The 17,276-nt window shown below is 43.8% G+C and overlaps 1 protein-coding gene across 1 annotated transcript in view; it reads left to right on the forward strand.

The window, feature by feature from the left end:
• The first annotated feature begins 9,785 nt into the window (after positions 1 to 9,785).
• COL25A1 (collagen type XXV alpha 1 chain) overlaps positions 9,786 to 17,276 on the forward strand; it is a 295,280-nt gene continuing 287,789 nt past the window's right edge. Inside the window, exons 1-2 of the mRNA XM_086888426.1 lie at positions 9,786 to 10,267; positions 10,771 to 10,840. Of these exons, the coding sequence (XP_086744552.1) occupies positions 9,875 to 10,267; positions 10,771 to 10,840 (463 nt within the window). The 5' untranslated portion in view covers positions 9,786 to 9,874. The remainder of the gene's footprint in view (positions 10,268 to 10,770; positions 10,841 to 17,276) is intronic.

Consider the following 17,276-nt stretch of genomic DNA (forward strand, 5'->3'; position numbering starts at 1 on the left):
GAGCCCGATGCCCGCCTGGGGCATTTCCCTGGCACGCTCAGGTGGTTGCAAAGGGCCTGTCAGGAGCAGCACAGCCTGCCAGCACTGCTCCTGTGGGCACCACTGCTGCCATGCTGCTTCCAGCTCTCCCCATGCAGCATGGAGCTGACAGGTGCTTGCTCACAGCCATTAAAGACTGCAGGAGGCACTTTATAGATGAGTGAGTTGTGGATGCCTATTTGCTGGTTTCCTGCGGGAAGCTGCTCTGGTGCCGGATTTTATATTCACCACCAAGTTCATTGGAAAAGGTATCTTCACTTCCTTTCTGATCTGTTTTGCAAAGCATCTGCTATGTTTCATGCAGGCTACAGCTGATTTCTTTGGAAGGGAGTGATTCCTACATAGGATTTACACATGACAGCAGCAGGCAGAGAGAGCATTGAGGGGCAGGCTTAATCCTCAGCTGTGCTCCAGCTGATATCAAAGAGCTTTTATATTTAATAAGTCTCAAGCACTTACAATCACAGAGGACAGACAAGTACAGAAAAATACAGCAGAACCAAAGTATCCTCAAGGGCAAGATGAAACAGAAAATTAAGAGCCCAAGATTTCTTAAATTAGTAGAAGTCCACATTCAATAAAAATGAAGAATTATACACAAATCATCCTGCTGTTTCAAGAGGATAGTTTATCTAAATATGATGTCAGGCAAAAACCACTGGAGCATTGATGTTGAGTAGGTATGTGTCAGAAAGCAGACATACAAGTAAGTACCCTGGGAGAGGACTTCTCCCCAAACCCTTTTTTCCTCTCTTTGATTCAGGAGACTGAACCCCCAAAATAACAGATCCTTCTCCAGAGAGCCTTTCTGTGCTCTGCTACTCTGCTCACCCACCTGGCCTTCCACATCAAGCAGAAAATACTTCAGTTGCAGTGATCTAAACATTCCCTTTCCTGTCTCCCTGGGGGAATGCTGCTCCCAAAGCCCACTGGGGTTGTTTCTGTCCCTCTAAGACAAGGACTGTTTTAATTTTAGGCTTGAGCTGCTATTAACCAGAAACAACAGAAAGACATGTTTTTAGAGATTTTAACCAGTCCAGAACAAAGCTCTCATCTGGAAGACACTCTTTCTTAAGTCCATATAACACTTTCTTTCTACAAGACAGTCACAGCACTGTGTGCAGGGAAATCTCTCTACTCGAGAGAGGCACCATCTTCATCTTGAAATCCACTGAGCCCAGACAAGATGTCTTCATCCTGTCTTCCAGTTAGCTGGTAAAAGACGGGCTTTAAAGTTCCTGTATCTCCTCAAAGCCTTTGTATATATGAATAACAAGTCTTCTGTGTCACCCTCACAGATCTTTTAAGCCCCTCTACTTTTTCATACATAAAGCTACCATCCCCACCACCAAAGCCTGTCCATTTTCTTCTCTTGGTCCTACTTCTGCTCCATCAAGAAACAGCCTTTAGGAGCATTGTCCTTAATAATAAAAGGCTGTAGTAAAATTTGTTTCTTCGTATTTCCCTCATTGTTGCTCTCTGCAATGCTAATGTAGGGTTACCCCTCTCCTCCAGCTTTCTCCTTTGTCAGCCCTCACCAATACTCACATTTGCTGTCCATCTCATATGAGCAGTTGCAATATATTCCTGCTCACCTTTAAAGACAGGGTCTCAGAACTCCCCAAGAGACTGAGACTGAGGGAGCATTTAACTCACGTGTAACTTTCAGCTGACTGCTTTTGACAGTGCAGTCTTGGAAAGTTAGAGGAGCAGGAAAGTTGGTGTTGACATCTAAACAGACATCTATAATGCAGCAGTGCAACTTTCTGGAAAGTATACATGTGGAGGGCTCTGGGTGAGAAAGAAGCATAGCAGGGCTGTGGAAAATGGAAGCCCTGCAGAAGAGCTCCAGGACTGAGGAGCATTAGTAATACCTAGGATGGTAAATTGAGATGTTACCTAGTAATCCCTCTCTCCCTTATGTCAGTACTGACTAGGTTAGACCCCCATAGTGAGAATTATTACCAAAGAATTAAATTTTCTTATAGGCATGAGAACCACGGAAGACAAAATAGTTCTATTTTACCTTTGGCTTAAAAATAATACAAGTAGTGTAAAGAATATGACAGCTACAAGAAGTCTATGACAGCAATTTGAGGAATCTATGCCCCTGAACGATTCAGTAAAGTCTCTGGCAGCTGGCGGCCTGATGGAGCTGAGATGATGCAGACACAAGGCTGGGACCTGTAATCCCAAGCAGCCGGGCTATTTTATTGTGCTTATTCTTGTGAAATCTACAGGAGATCTATGGATTCTTTAGCTGATAGTATCTCCTGACTGGCCTCCTTTATCGCTCTACTCACAGCAAGGAAAAATGCCCTAAATGTTTGTGATGAGGTTTCAGACACTTTTCTGACCACCAGCTTAATATTTTAGCTCTGCAGCTCTCAGAGGCTGCACTCAGATACCTCAGATCTCTAATTTTCCTAACTTAAATTTTGTCGAGATATTGCAGCTATCTTACCCCATCCTCCTTCTCCGACAATTTCAGATGGAAGAGATCACAGTGCTGTTCATAGATGGAAAGAGACCTCTAAACACAGATTTTTGGAATCAGCCTCAATGGTTGAGAATCCCATTTACTACAAAACACCCTTAAAAAGCTTTTGTAATTTTGTAGCCTCCAAGGAATTGAGATTTTCCCCCCTCCTTTCTCTCTGTAGAGAGAAAGAGAAGCCTAGAGAGTCACCAAGTCAGGAGCTCTGGGAAGCCTGCTGACCATCTCCCCGTGCTCCCACTCTGCAGAGTGGCAAAGCGAGGGAAAGTGGGTGATCTGACAGCTGGCAGTTTGGTGACAAAAAAAGGTGTGAAAAAAACCAGGATGCCCCCTCAAACCTCTGAAAAAGAAGTGAAATCCATGCTACACACTTCATTTGCTCCTTGTAGTAGTAGCTGCGCTGTGTAGTTTTTTTTTTAGTCATGCACTTACAGGCATTCTAACATTTACTTCGTTCTGATCCAGAGAAAATAAGCAGTTATTTTGCAGATGTTGATAAGCCTTTAAGATAATGATTTTTCTGTTTGTTTGTTTGCTTGCTTGTTTGCTTTGCTTTGTGTTAGGTTTTTTCACCCCATGATCCAGCTGGGAAATTTTTTCTTCCCAGGAAAGGAGATACTGTATACAACTGATCTAAACATGATGAGGAAAGAATGGCTTTTTCTTTGGCAATTTTGCAAGAGCAAGCAACAGTTTCCCAGTAAACTTTCTATCCTCAAGAAATGCATTAAAATATTCATCTGATAATGGCAGAGCACTTTGAAAATGTACTTGAATAACTGTGGAGGGGACCACCATTGATAGAATTAGTCAAATTGGAGATTAGCTTTGAAAAAAAAGTAACAAAATTGTGATTTATGTTGATGCAAGTCTGATCTGTTCGAATTTTCAGTATTTTATCCAGAATCTATCTTCTGACTGAATTCTGTTTGTCCTCAGAAGACTTGGATAAATTTGCCTGAGGCAAGCCATCCTTTATTAAAAATTTTATATCAACATTTCATTGAATTCTGTAACACAGGAAACCAAATCTGAAATTAAAATTGCACTATCAGTGCATCATTTTACACCGTCAAGCACAATTGTGGATGTCTGATAGATCTGATCGTCAGATAGGCAGTTGTTATATGAAGAAATTTTATTCCAGGTAAATTATCCAGAATATACCAATTCCAAATTGGAAGGGGGTGGGGGGAAGGGTATGAGGAAATCACCAGACTTTATCTGTCTTTAAGTCACCTGGAGGACACCATCCACTGAGCCAAGGGAAGAATTCCTACTGCAACAATCTCAACAAAAAAAACCTCTTCTTAAAAGTAACTGCTTCTGCATGCAAGAAATTTGGAACTAATAAGGTGAAGAGAAGGTCTCTGATGTATAATTAGCTTTTTTGTGTTGGATTCATCTTGACCCTCATGCTGGCATTTTTATTCCCTCCAAATACTCCAGCACATGTGAAAGTTTACTTCCATGACTAATCCTATTGATTTGGATCAGACTACAGACGTGAGTGAAGTTATGTGTTAATATAGGACTCTGAAGGCTCAGAAACTCTTAGTCCAAACTTTGTCCTCCCAGCCTTTCACCATGACCCAGGAATTCCAGTGGTGTTCATTCATACACAAATAAACAGACCAGGGAACCTGGTGATATTAACTGGCCCGGAGCCAGGGCAAGGATATCTATTTTTTTCTATCTGAGGTTCTCAGGTCTGGTCTCCTCATCCTAATTGCTGATGATGGCTCTCCATTCAGTAAAATTCTTGCCAGAGCTTCCCAAGAATCAGCTGCATTTTAAAGCAAGTATACGAATGTATGAAAAAGGTAGGACAGTTGGTTTATCTGTTATGAAGTGTTTGTAACACATTCATGTGAATTTTAGTAAAGAATGACATACAGGGTCTGAATTTCGTCTTGAATCAGTTTGTAGGTCTAGGAGAGCTAGTTTCATCATGTTGAAAAAGGAAATGCTGTGAAATATATTAAAATCCAGATGTAAGTTTTTTGGGTTTTTTTCTTATTTTTTATTTTTAATATCAGGTTTGCCAAAATACCAGTAAGGTTATGAAACTAATAAACTAAATCCAGTGCTCATGTGACTGAATTGCCTCTACTCTGAAGATAAGTCTGACTTAAAAATTCAAATATATGAAGTGTTTGTACAGTAGATGTGAAATGAGTATATCTAAGTATTAAATCATGAGCAAGTGCTATCCATCTGCTAAGTATATTAATATACTGCATCATGGATGCTGTAATGTGCTTATATTAAAGTGGCAGAAAGCAATCAATTTGGATATTTGAAAGTGAAAGGCTTTTTCAACTTTCTTTTCCAAAACAGTGAAGTAAGTTGTTTTTCTGGTGATTCTGAGCTATATTGGCAGATATTATGAACAGGTTGATGAGAACTACCATACTACCTAACCTGCCAGGGAGCTAAGAAGTGAGAGAAGTGCTGGATTCTGCTTCCACCTTGCATTTTCCCCATGTAAGTATACAAAAGTTGAGGAAAATCTCATTTTGGGTGCAAGATGCACTCCAATTTGAAGGCTGAACTGAGCAGGAGAGAGATGAATGGAGGAAGAAACAGAATGCAGATACAATTCAGCTCCACATAGAATGAATAATATATAAGCTCCCTTTGAAAGTGGGAACCTTTGCAGAAGAAGGGTTTGCATAACCATTATTAACCATTCGAGCGTTTATCTTTGTGTGTGTCACCTCAGCTCAAACTCAAGGTCCTAGACTCCAGTCCCTATTTGTATTTATTCTCTGCCTTCTGCCCTTCCTGATCATACATGCAATATGTATCACAAACTGAACATGGTTTGTTTCAGCAGATTAATGCTTGTTTCTCACTCATCTGTTTTTGCACAATTGTAGTCACGAGTTTACGTTGTGTCTGGTAAAGAAATCCAGTAGTGGACTGCGGATTGGTCAGCCAGAATACAGCATGCTGTAGACATAAAAATATGGAAAGAACTCCAGACACTAGTCCTGTCTGGTGGAAAACTGTTATCTGCAAACACCATCCACATCTTCAAACACAGGCCCATGAAAAGCAAACAGTAGCATCTTGTGTCAATACCTTTGGCCTGGTCATACACAAGATCTGCTGAAACGTGGCGTTTAGAGATTCCAATCTCTAAAGTGAGAGCACTTCCCTCTTGGTGGGAAGCGTGGCTGCCTCAGGTCTGTGTGCAGGAGCACTTCAGCAGACCTTGCTAAATATTCTCCTCCTTTTGCTACTGTTTGAGTTGGAGTGCTGCAGATTTGCCATTTCTTATACTCTACCCATATGTGTTAGCATATACCTGGTGTATGGTTATTACTTTGAGCTGCTGTATTCTGGCTATCAGATACAAAATAGGCTTTTAAAGCATTTTAAGTGTTCTGTAACCTAAGCCTGTATAGTGTAATATCTTAAATGCGACCAGCAACATATGAGATACAGTTCCTGGCAGCAAGCAGTTAAATTACTGCTTGCCCATATGAACTGCTGTCTGCTTTACTCCTGGAAAAGGAGTTTAACTCGTTAGACCAAGTTACTCCCTCTAATTCAAGACCTATAAATCTTCACCAATAAAAAACATTAAAAGTATAGTGGCTTTTTTTAAGAGAGAGAGGGGGAAAAGAAAGAAACCCCGTTCTTTCATTGCATGGATAGCATTCTCAAAAGTGCTACAGCAATCTGGTTTTAATCTTAGTTATGATCCTAAGTAGATGCCTTCTTGACTCTGGCATCATCATGGCTGCAAAATAAGAAGCAGGCTCACTGGCACTGAACATATGCATGTCCTGGATTCGCTCTGCCTCCCGCTTGTGGAAAGCTGGCAAAAGCAGCAAATTCTGCTCCTTAACATTTTTTTTCCTCTGGTTTATTGTGTTTAGATGGGACGAGCGTAGTGCAAAGCTGCCGGTTGTCCACTTGATGGTATCAAGTAACTGAGCATGGGAGGGGGTATGGCTGCTTTAACGCTCTCGACTCGGGCAGACGTGACCGGAGATTTTTATAACAGGTAAAACATCTGTGTTATGTTCTTCGCCTACACAAACAACTCCTGTGCTAGATTTAATCAGACTCTGCGCATAATTTAGCTTGCTGCTCTGATTCCGCAGCCCAGTCCAGTCTGTTCCGGACCAACCTTGCTGTGAAGTGGATAAATAATGATTCAATCAGGAAAATCACCATGGCTTGCTGCAAGCAGAGGACATTGCTAGTTTGCATTTTCAAAGACTCTCTGTTATCTGTTTCTAGGTGAAAACACTTTAGGAAAAAAACTATGGGAAATAATTTGTTCTCGAACTCTGCCGTTATCAAGTAATTTCTAAGCATTTTAACAAACTTTTAGCTGACATCTTTCCCTGAACCAAGTTTTAGCAAAAAGAAAAATGTGACTTTAAGCTGGAGCAAGGAGGAAGACTTGACAATGGTCTTTCTCCTCTCACTCTTCATCATCTTTCCCTTTGTCTGAGGATATGTTTGATCAGACCCATGTACACACGAGCATGGGCCTTGTCGCTTTTCTGAGGTGAGACCAGGCAGGGCTAGCATTTCTCCCAGTTGTGTAGAAGTATAGCTACCCATTGTGAGAAAGAGCATGAAAACAATTTCTTGGATATTTTAGACTACTGCTTTCCCGGTTCAGGCTTTGATTCTAGTTTGTCAGATTTTTCTGTTTGTCCCAGACAGAAAAAAAGAAAGGTTTCCCATCATATCTCTTCAGAATAAGAAACATCTAGAGTGAGTTTTGCTGTTCAGTAGGAAAATGGCTTTGGATTGTGCCCCACAGAAACATGGTAATCTGGCTCATTTGGCAATCTTTATGATGGCAAGGACCTGCAAATGTAATGTAACAAGGGACTTTCTGTCTCAGGCTATTAAATTTCTGACGTAGAATATGCCTGGTCCAAAACAAATGGATGGCATGATGCCGGGATAGAAAGATGTTCAGGCAGAAGGATTGCACCATTTGGCCAAGCAAAACGTTGAGCCACGTCACACTGACCTGTGGGTATGTGGTTGTCTGTGCCCCATGTGGGGCACTGGAGCAGCCCCACAGACAGATACAGATATCTGCACCTGCCCTGAAATAAGAAGAGCTGATCTTGGGAGGAAATGTCACCCTGGCCCAGATGAGCAGCACCCACTTGCCCACCACAAGCAAGGCAGTGCTGCTGTGAGGCAGCAGCGGGGTGCGGGCGGCCGTCCTGCTCCCAGCGGCGCCTCACTAACCCCTGCAGAAAATGACAATCGTATTCTGAGGGTTTGCAGGGTTACTTTGCTGGATGTCACCACGAGCAGGGCTGAGTAATGGTGCTGGCTACTCACAACAGGGGGTAATGCGAAGCGCTGGAGCTGGCGCCAATGGCTTCCAGCGCCTCGTGTGCTGCCAGCCACTCCGAGGCAGCCTGGGCCCTGCTCATACCATACTCAGGGAGCCCATGCTGCGCGCCAAATAAGAGCATGTCGCTATTACTTATTTTCTGCTGCCAGTTTATTAATTCCAAATATTATTTCAATTCCTTGTTGCCGGCAGATAGCCTGTGAGCAAGCCGTTGTTTTGAAAAGTGCAGTTGTTATTCCCAAGTCCTGACCATAAGGTATGTGCTGCTCGGTGGAATTTGTAAACTGTCCATTGCAACTCTTAACTGTTTATTGTGAAGAAACTATCACCTAGGGCTATGTAATCATGGTTTCTTCTCTCTGACTGGAGTACGCAAAACTTTTTGTTTAGAAAGAAGAGACAAATTATGAAGAATAAACTACTGGCTATGAACTTCTGGTACACTTTATTCAAATTCCAAGTAATTAGACTGAAACCCACAGAGCTTTTTTGGATCCATGTCTTCATGGCTGTTGTGACTGCTCAAATACTTGGGAAACAATAGGTAATAAAGCTGCACAAATATGACTCCATAAGGCTTGATTCATGATATAAACCAACACTCTTGATCTTGTCTGGGAAGTGCCATAATTGGCCAAATCTCTTTCATCCCGTTATCTTCTAAGTAGTCAGTGTTCACATAAGCAAATGCTAAATAGGGTGAGCTACGTGTTCTTTCAATATCTGGTCCTGCTTTGAGAAGTTTCTCTGGTTCAAAAAGTGTACCAAACACAACAAATGTTGCACAAAAGTGCTTTGTAGGAGATGCACTGTGGTAATGCCAAGGTGAGAACCAAACTGCAGCAGGTCAGTGCAGCGTTTGGTCAGTAAGAGGCAGAGAGAGAAGGACCAGAAACCACCAAGCTTCCCATCAGGACACACCTGCAGTTCTTTGGATGTTGAAGCTCCTTTTCTAGTCATCCAAACCAACCCAAATAAAAACTGCCCAGTATGCCCGGAACAGCGAAGAAGCAACTCGATAAATAAACGAGCAGAAAGGAAATTGGCTGAAATTAAACCTTCATACAATAAGAAGTTAGTGCAGGCTGCTTCTTTGGAAGCGAGCCCTCGCGTCGCCTGCCTGCGACGGTGAGTTACACACGTTTATCCTCCGCACTCCGAAAAAGAGAACGGGACAACGGAGCGCTCCCGTGCTTTATGCCGGCACCGCGGGCACGACAGCCCATCCATAAACCACCGTAAATTTGCTCAGCGTTCCGGAGCTGCCCCGGCGCGCCCAGCCGCCCCTTGCAGCCCCTTCCCCAGCACCGCCCCTCCCTCTGCGACCCTCGCCCTCCCAATTCGCGAGTCCGATGTCCCGCACTGCCCGCATACATTAAGCCAAGAGAGCCCCCCGCGGCCCGCAGGCCGCCCCTCCGCCTAGGTGAATAAATTACGCCGCGGAGGGCGGGGATGCGGGGCGGCGGCTCCGCGGCTGAGAGCGGGGCAGCGCGGGCTGCCTGCCGCCTGCGGGCTTCCCCGCCTGGCGCGGCGCGGCTGCCGGGCGCCGGCAGGCAGGTGGAGCGGGAGCAACAAGTCCTCCGGCGGCGGGGAGGGGAGCGGGAGGCGGAGGGGGGGCGCTTCCCGCCCCGCGCCTGAAAACCTCTCTGACAAGTGGCAAAGCGCTCGCAGAGCACGCTGCTCCCTCCGAAGGGCGGCAGGAAGCCGCGGGGGCTCGCCTCGCACCCAGCCCCGCTGCCGGCCCGTGGCTCGCCGCCTGTGCCGCGGGGTGGGTCGCCACCCGCTGCCGGGCGGTGCGCCGTGCGGAGCTTCGCCCTCCAAGTGCGGGAGCCGGCTGCGGGCTTGGCTTCTACTTGCCGCGGGTGGTTTTTTTTTTTTTTTTCCCCCCCCTCTCTTCTTTCCAATCACTGTTTTGCCGTTTTGTTATTTAATTTTCTCCTACTTCGTTGCCGTTGTTTTTTGTTTCCGTTGTTTGTAAACTAATTGCCTCCATGGGGGGCGGAGGAAAGGAAATCAAAGCTGCCGCAGCTGAAGGGTGTGCGAGCACGCTGGGGAAGAGCCGAGGAGCCGCAGGACAGGATGGCAAGGGGAAGGCCGGCGGCAGCGGGAAGGCCGGCCCCGGGAAGCGCGGCTGCGGCGGGGAGCGCTGCCCGCGGCGGGCCGGGCCGCTCGGCTCCGCGCTGGCCGCGCTCCTCTCGGCGCTGGCCGCGGCCTCCTGCGTCTACCTGGGGGTGCGGACCAGCGACCTCCAGGCCAGGGTCGCGGCCATCGAAGGCGCCCGAGGGGGCTTCTCTGCCGCCGCCCCGCTCCCGCCGCTGCCCGGCTTTTCCTTGGAGCAGCTGAACGCGATGATGCAGGAGAAAGTGGAGCGACTTCTCGCCCAGGTGTGCGGGACGGGGGTGGCCGCTGCCGTGCGGCGGGCGTGCGGGATGCTCGGGGCGGGGGGCGGCCGGGGGCAGCTGCTCGGGTGGGAGGTGAAGGGAGAAGTGAGCCCGCATCCCCAGGGGGCGGCGGGCGGCCCGGGCTGCTGGAGCGGGCGGGATGGGGATGGGGATGGCGGGGCACCCCTGCGTTCGCCGCCCCCGAGGTGCTGTGCTCATCTGTCACTTGCCGCCGTCCCTGCGCTTCCCGGCCGAGAGCGTCGAGGAGGCAGAAGGAGCGGGGTCACCTGCGGCGGCGGTGGGAGAGACCCCCAGGTGTCGGGCTTGGCTTTGTCGGTGTGGGGGTGGTGGGGTCACCCAGACGCCTTAGGCCGAGTCCAAGCAAAGAAGCCCCCGCTGGTTGCGCAGCCTCTGGCACAGCGCTAAATTCCAGTTTGCGGCCGGGAGCGCTGCCCGTGACGGGGCTCGCTCGCCAAATGCCCTCATGTTGCTTCTCTCGCCCCCAGAAATCCTACGAGCACTTGGCAAAGATACGAGTAGCGAGAGAAGCGGCTGCAGAGTGCAACTGCCCACCAGGTAACAGACACAGCTTGGAAATCTCCTCTCGGAGGCTTCTAACTCCGGCGTGTTTGGTATCCCGTGTTTTTCAAATACACCTAAGTCGGATCCAGGGGATGCCTCTTCAACCAACAGCTGTTCCTTGGGTGGAAAAGGTGTAAAGCCCAGAATGATTTGTTTTCATTGTGTCGCTAGATTGGCATTAATGCTAATAAAACCCACCCATTAGGCTGGATGTTTCCAAACAAGAACACTTGCGAAGAAGTTAATGATCTACTCTAGCAGATGAAATATATTCTGTCTTAAGTGGGGTGGTACTGAATCAAGGCACTGTGTGCTCAACTTGGGAAGTAGAGCGCAAGTCGCTAGCAAAAATATTGAACAATTTATAACATGGATTGAAATAGGTGGAGGGTCTGTTGCCAGTTAGCAGTAATATATAAATGAGCTTTTTTCAGTCTTGTTTTCCTGTAATCTTGGTGGAAAGTAGTTTCCCTAGGAAGGAATTGCAGGTTTTTCCTACTGAAGTTTCAAAACTGTGTGTGCTTGTGCAACCAGGGATATTGCTTGACTTTGGAATTGGGCCCTTCTAGTACTGCACAGTTGTTCATACATTCACGCTGCAGTGTTTCTGTGGGCTTTGTGCTCCTTTTTGATAATCTGCTGACTGTCAGTGTTGTTTTACTTTTAGAAACTACTTTTAACGTATATCCAAGTTGATTTAGCGTCTTAGGAATAAAATTATGCCGGTGTTTCACGGGGGGTGTAGGAGTTTCAGCATCCCCTGTGATGAGGCATACAGGATGCAGAGGATGCTGTGCGTATCCTCTCACTCCGTATGAAAAACCATCTCCTTTACAGGTGGAATATCAGCCTGTCAACAGGACTTAAGCTGATTATGCTTGCCAGCAGGATGTGTGATAGTGCTTGTATATAGGGAAGGAGCTCTCCTTGTTTAGGATTCAATTCCTGCCAAGCTCATCAGTCTGAAGGGGCTACCAAATCTCTCTTAAAGCTGCCTGCAGTGGTTGGTACACTGTTTTTGTGATGATCCAGCTGAGAGCAGAGTACTTACTTGCTGGTGCAGGAGTTGCCATGGCTATCATGGGAAGGATGATATATCTGACTAGGTCTGTTTCAAAAGAGTGCACAGAATTACTCAACTCCCCATTAGGTTTGGTAAGGAACATTGGTTTCCTGCTATAGGATATATATATATTTTTTTTTCTTTTAGGGCTAACATAAGAAAACTGATCTTATTTTTTCTGTTGCTTAACTGCACTGAATTACAAGATGCAAGTTTGTGCACAGAGATGAGAGTTACTCATCATGTTGTTTGGAGTGATGCATTCTGTGAGCATGAAGTTATGTTTATTTTGATGCTAAGATCTTTCGCTTTTTCATTTCCCTTGTTTAAATCCATCTGTTATGATATTTTCACTTACTCTTTTCCTACTAAAGGTCAATATCTACTTTTTCATGGTGGGTGTTATGTGCTGCTTTACTTCTTCACTACCACTAGAGCTCCACATTATACCAATTTTTATCTGACCTTTCTTCTTAAGTGCATATTATCAAATAGATAATGAGCAGCAGAATATTTCTCACGTGCATTGTAAAAACCCTCAGTACGTGAAAGTCAAAACAATTTGGGGAATGTATTTGAGGGATCAAGTTTTAGAAGATCAGGAAAACTTACAGGAATCACTGCAAAGTTAAAAAAAAAAAAATTGCAGAGAGGAGGGATTAGAAATGTGATACGGAGCTTTTCACCTCTTGGTAGCTGTTTCAATTTGGAAGCAAGTTTTGTAGTGACTGAAAGATGTTGCCATGTGGTAGCCTCATTTTGCAGTTGATGCACTCACGCTTGTTGCCAGTGGACAGGTGTCTACCTCAAAATGGCATCATCTTGGGAGCCTTGTCTGAGAGAGCAGGGGCTGAGTGGCACCACCACCTGAGGACTGTGCCTTCCTAAAGGCAGGCATTAGGCAGAGCAGGAGGGGATAGAGCAAATAAATCGTTGTTTCTTCATTTGGTTTCCTCTGTTAGAATTCCTTTTTGACTGTGCAGGATGGGCTTTTGTTTTAATCCTTAATGCTGCTATTACAAATAGATACATTCAAAAACGTATTTGGTTTGATAGGAAGAGTATTATGGTACATCAGTGGTTTTTCTGTTGCCTGCCATTTGCAAAGCCATAAAGTACATTGCCTCTTTCCCACGTGGCCCCCTTTTGCTTCTGTATTCTGCTCAACTTCTTAATTTCTTTCCTGTGTTTCTGTAATAATAAAATACATGTCTGCTGGGGATGACTTTGGAAGGCCTTCGTGGTACAGAGGTGATTTTTGAAATGTCTCTGTGGTGTGAGAAAAGGTCACTGCTGAATGGCCACCGGAACAGTCTCCATCATCCTTCTCTTTTAAGAGGAATAAAGATTATTTAAAAGTAGGTTATATTGTTCTCTACCAAAAGAAGAGAAGGAAGTTCAATCTGCGGACAGGAAGGTGAGATTGTGGCCTCTGGTTCAGGATTAAAGTTATGCATCTGGCATAGATGTGATTAGCTTGAGATTTTCATCCTCTCTTGCCTCTCCATGGTAGGAACCTGCACATTCAAAGGGAAGTGGGTTTGAATGGCTCAGATACCTGTGGAAGATTCACAAGCTTACAGCTTGCAGAGCAGTCTATGTATAGCTCCTTTTAATTCAGCAGTAGCCCTGAATTTTATCTAAAGTGAAGAGTGATCACATTTCTCTTAAAAAACTTTATTTTCATGAAATACGATTTTTCTTATTCTTATGCTCTGTTTTCTTCTGAAAGAAACGTGATGTGAGGTGATGTTAAGAGTTTTGGTTTTAACTCTGTGCAACTAAAATCAGATACCAAAGATTTTGTAAATATTCTAAAAATTACAACAGCAGGCATTCTTTCTCCTCTTAGAGCAGAGTAATAAAGTTTGAAAAGTAAATTTGTGCTGACATTCCTCTTAAATTACCTCAGCTCTAATAAGAGTGGCAGCGTAAATCTCGTGCTTTTAGCTGGTGCTGCAGGCACTGCTGGTAGTTGGCCTTTTGCACATAGGACTGGGAGGCAAATTGAGTGGCTAAAATAATTTTAGGCATAATAAATTAATTTTCGTTTGCCAGGTGTATTTTTTATTTTAAGCTGATGTTTTTCTACTTAAAAAGATGAAGAGAAAATGTAGGTGTGTTGGTACTTATTTCATACTTCTAAATCTTCCTCTAAGTGGCTGTGGGAGCATAATCAGCTCTTATGAGGAACAGTCCAGCACCATGCTGGGTATTTCTTACTAAGTGCCAAGAATTACACAGTTGTGGAAAGATATACAGAAAGCACAGGGATACTCCTTATTCAATAGAATTCAAAGATTTTTTTTTTTTTGTAGTTTTTTTTGCAGATTTTCCTCATCCCAAAGTCATTCACATGTGAATGTACCTGTAGACTTCAACAAAAATGGACATATGCTTACGTGTTTTAGTGATCTGATCCTTTATACATTGTAAGGGTCAAGTTCTGACACTTGCAGTTCTGTGCCATGATGTCTCACTGTGTAAGTGGTCCTCAGAGTCTGCTCCTGGAGTCAGATAATGTTGACAGGAGTAGGAGTCAAATCCAGTGGTACAAGAAGTTCAAGCTTTCTCAGCAGGAGGGCTGGCAGGTGATTATGTACAGTTCTGTATGTCCCTTTTGACCAGGGACCAGTTCTAGGAAGCAATTACATTTTATTTTTCCTTCTTCCCTTTTTAGGAAGACCTTTGTAGTGAATTTATTCCTTAAAGGAATACATTTCTTTAATTGTCTGTTGATAAAGTATAAGTTACATAAGAGATATCTTTTTACTTCATAGCTATACAACACACTGTATATGAATGTTCACTATAACTTGAATGTAAAGTTATGGGGTCTGTAGGTTTTGGGATTTGTTTTGGATTTTTTTTTTCCTCCCCAGAACATTAGCTGAACTTCAGTGTTGGATACCTGTCAAAGTTGACTGCAAATTTTATTTTTCTTCCATGCCATAGGTAATGTTTCTTTGTTTGTTCTTTCTCTTGTATATTTCCCATCAGGAAATGTACAGTTTTCTTGATCTTGTGACTTCAGGGCCTTCAGACTCTTTTCCTTTCTGTAGCTTCATACTCTTACTAGGCACCAGCACTTGGATCATTCTTTCTTAGCCAGCTATTTTTTCTTGTTTTTGTAATCATGTCACCTTGATCCTCTGTTCCAGTCCTAGAGAGCTTTTTGGTTTGGCATTTGAAGTACCTCCAGTTTCACTAGGCAGTTTGCTGCCATCAAGTTTGTTTCAGTGTCATTGCATGCATATAAACCTGTTCATTCAGGATGAAATGCCATAAGTCAAGGGGATTTTTTTTTAATTTTTTTAATTTTTTTTTTAGGGAATATAGAGTACCAATAGGTCTTTTTCTTGGTTGGTTACAGTAGTTCTAGTGCAAAAACTGTGTTCTACAGCTAGAGTTCTTCAGTGAGATGATGAGTCTGCTATACATATTTTGATAGCAGCATGGATGGCAAAAATCAGTGTATTTTCTTAGAATCCCAGTGCTGTTTTTGTTGTCTTAAGCATCTAAGGTTTGTTTTGACATGCAATGCAAGTACAAATCAGGTGCTTTTTCTTACTTCCACAAGGACTGTTCCCTGGAGCATTTCAATTAGTGAGGCTGGAAGAATGGAGGAGAAAGCAATTTTCAGGATTAAAAGAATCACGAAATAGGTATCAGCAGGGTTTTATTCTTTCAATTTTTCTCTTTTTTTTTTGTTATGCTTACAGTGAAGCAGTCCTGGAAAGACTGAAGAGGTAAAGAAAGAAAAGAGGAGCTGACTTACGTGTTTACCATACCTAAGAGAAAATGCAGATAGATATAAAAAGTATCCAAAGTGATTTCTTTTCCTGTTACTGAAAATTTCAGAGTGTGCTATCTAAACCTTGCTCCCAGCACTACTTATTTCTGCCATCTCTGTATCATCTGTTTGCTGAATGCAGTTCTCAGCTCTAATTTTGTAATTTTTCTGACAGGTCTCTGAGTCCCCCTTTCATACCTTCAGTGGTTTGATATTTTTCATTTCAGTTCCTAGATCAAGATGTTTATTGATGTGCAGCAGCATGCGACCTTCTGGGTAGTCTGTCTTCTTTGGATGACTGCTTAAAGATACTGTTTCCTCCCCACAAAATAGCTAAATATATATTTTATTGGCTAAAGGGTGACCTTTTAATTCCCTTCCCTCTGGGCAAGGAAGTAGGGTGTGCAGCATGCTGAATGAAACATAATGTGGCTCAGAAGAGAGCTGATTGACAGTGGACTGCACCAGATTTCTTTCTTTTGTAATATTATTGATCTCAGCGGTGCTGTAGCAAAGGTTGATTTGACGGCAGAAGTGTTATTAACAAAAGGTTTTTCTGTGACCTGAGTTGAATAAATTCAGACTTGGGCAGTTATGTCATACAAGGCATGTTAGAAGGAAGGCTTGATTATCTGCACTAGCTGTTCTTATAATATATAAGGATAATGTTAAACATATTCTTATATATGTTCTTATATTTCCTTGTTTGTGGCACTGGTCCATCTCAAACTGCTGAAGTGTCAAAGCACTTCATGTACTGGGAGTGTTGCTGTGGGAGAAGTGGCTGGTAAGCCCACTTACGGAATTATACTTGTAATATCTGTGATTTGGTGTTGGTTTTTCTTTTTCTTGTTGTCTTTCTTAAATTGGGAAATATATGCATCTCTTTCCTTAAAGGGTCTCTAAGTCTTATATAGATGAGTTCTGTTTAGCTATACTTGCACCCTGTCCCTTTCCTTAAAGCTTAGTGTGTTCTTGGAAATGTACTGCCAGAACAGCGCTGATAAACCTGTGTTACAGCACTCATCTTCTTTCTCACTCCCTTCTAAATTTACTGGCTGCAGCTCACCTGCCTGTCTTGTCTATACTTAGCACAGCAGAGAAACAGCTAAATCTGAAAACAGCATGACTGACAGAAGCTGTTTTTATAGAGCCTTTCAGATTACCAGGTAGAATCATATAACTAATATGTTCAAGTTACCAACCCTGTGAAATCATCCGTCACATTTTAGTGCACACAGACCTTGAGTCATGTTGCTAAGTACGCTCTCTTCAGGGAAGGCTGGTCGAAACAAAGCACCTTTCCCCTTCATCATCTCAGCTGATTTCCTAAGTCAGCCACAAAACAGGAAATCTGTCTGCTTACTTAAAACTACAAATAAGAAGGCATAGAATAACACAGGCTGAGAGAAACACTTTCACTCAGTGCAACTGAAGCTGCAGCTTGCAGTTAGAAGATACACACACACACAACAGTGAACATGATGCTGAAGGCTCGTTGTTTGGAAACTTGTGGACTCATGTTTTTACAGGTTAGACTTACAGTAGAACAGGGCCTGCTTAAGTTCATCTGC

This window comes from Cyanistes caeruleus, chromosome 5 (genome assembly GCF_971803275.1).
Source record: "Cyanistes caeruleus chromosome 5, bCyaCae1.hap1.1, whole genome shotgun sequence".
In the NCBI taxonomy this organism is placed as follows: Eukaryota; Metazoa; Chordata; class Aves; order Passeriformes; family Paridae; genus Cyanistes; species Cyanistes caeruleus.